The 924-nt window shown below is 63.6% G+C and overlaps 1 protein-coding gene across 1 annotated transcript in view; it reads left to right on the top strand.

The window, feature by feature from the left end:
• SBF1 (SET binding factor 1) overlaps positions 1-924 on the top strand; it is a gene marked incomplete at its 5' end in the record, with an annotated part of 36,639 nt that overhangs the window by 10,445 nt on the left and 25,270 nt on the right. The window contains 2 exons of the mRNA XM_027702213.1: positions 25-138; positions 712-789. Of these exons, the coding sequence (XP_027558014.1) occupies positions 25-138; positions 712-789 (192 nt within the window). The remainder of the gene's footprint in view (positions 1-24; positions 139-711; positions 790-924) is intronic.

The raw sequence follows: 924 nt of genomic DNA, 5'->3' as shown, positions 1-924 counted from the left end.
TCCCACCCTGTGCTGCCCTTCCAGCTGGACGTGGTGATCGCGGATCTGGATGGGGGGACCGTGAACGTTCCCGAGTGTGTCCACATCTCCCTGCTCCCCGAGCCCCTGCTCCAGCAGACCCGGGAAGCCCTTTCCATGGTAAGTGCTGTGGCATTCCCTCCATCCCTGAGGTGCCAAAACCCTGGGAATGACACACATGTCCAGGGAGCTGGGAACGGACTCTTAGAACAGGGTCCACTCTTGGGGTCCTCCTGATCCTGTCACAGGGACCATTCCCAATCCCGATCCGATGGCCTCTGATGCACAGCAGTGCCAGAGGGGGTTCCTCTGCCAAAGGTTTCTGGGAATGGGAAGGCTGGCTCCCAGCCCGTGGGCAGGAAGCAGCTGTGGCCCTGCAGCCCTTCTGGCTGTTCCCGTGTTCCCGGTGTGTGCCCAGGGCACTGTGCCCAGCAAATTCTACATCTCCAGCTCCTGGGCCGGGGGCACCAGGGGGGGAAAGTCTCCCTGGCAGAGCCGGAGGGGCTCCCCCTTCCCTGGGAGCCCCACTCTGCTTCCCAAGGGAGGGTCAGCCCGTGAGGCTTCCCGTGCCTGATCCCCGGTGGTTCGTCTCCAAACCCCTCAGTGCTTTTCCAGGGGGACTGTGGGGTCTCTGGGGAACACTCCTCATCTTTTCCGGCCGGGAAAGAAGCCGTGTGTGTGTTCCCTGTGCAGGTCCTGGACCCGGAGCTGGAGGTGGCTGATCTCGCCTTCCTCCCTTCCACCATTTCCGCCTCTTCCCTCAAGATGCAGGTGAGTGGAGGGGGGACCCCTCGTGGGGAGGCCATTCCTGATGGACACCCCGTGTCCCGGGCACGATTCCAGGCCTGTCTCCATCTCGGTGTCACTGGCACTGCCCGGGCACCGAGGGCACCACTCCGAGCCGTG

Source organism: Neopelma chrysocephalum, unplaced genomic scaffold, assembly GCF_003984885.1.
Source record: "Neopelma chrysocephalum unplaced genomic scaffold, ASM398488v2 Primary Assembly neopelma1_181, whole genome shotgun sequence".
NCBI classification, from domain to species: Eukaryota; Metazoa; Chordata; class Aves; order Passeriformes; family Pipridae; genus Neopelma; species Neopelma chrysocephalum.
This window is presented reverse-complemented; position numbering and strand designations above follow the sequence as displayed.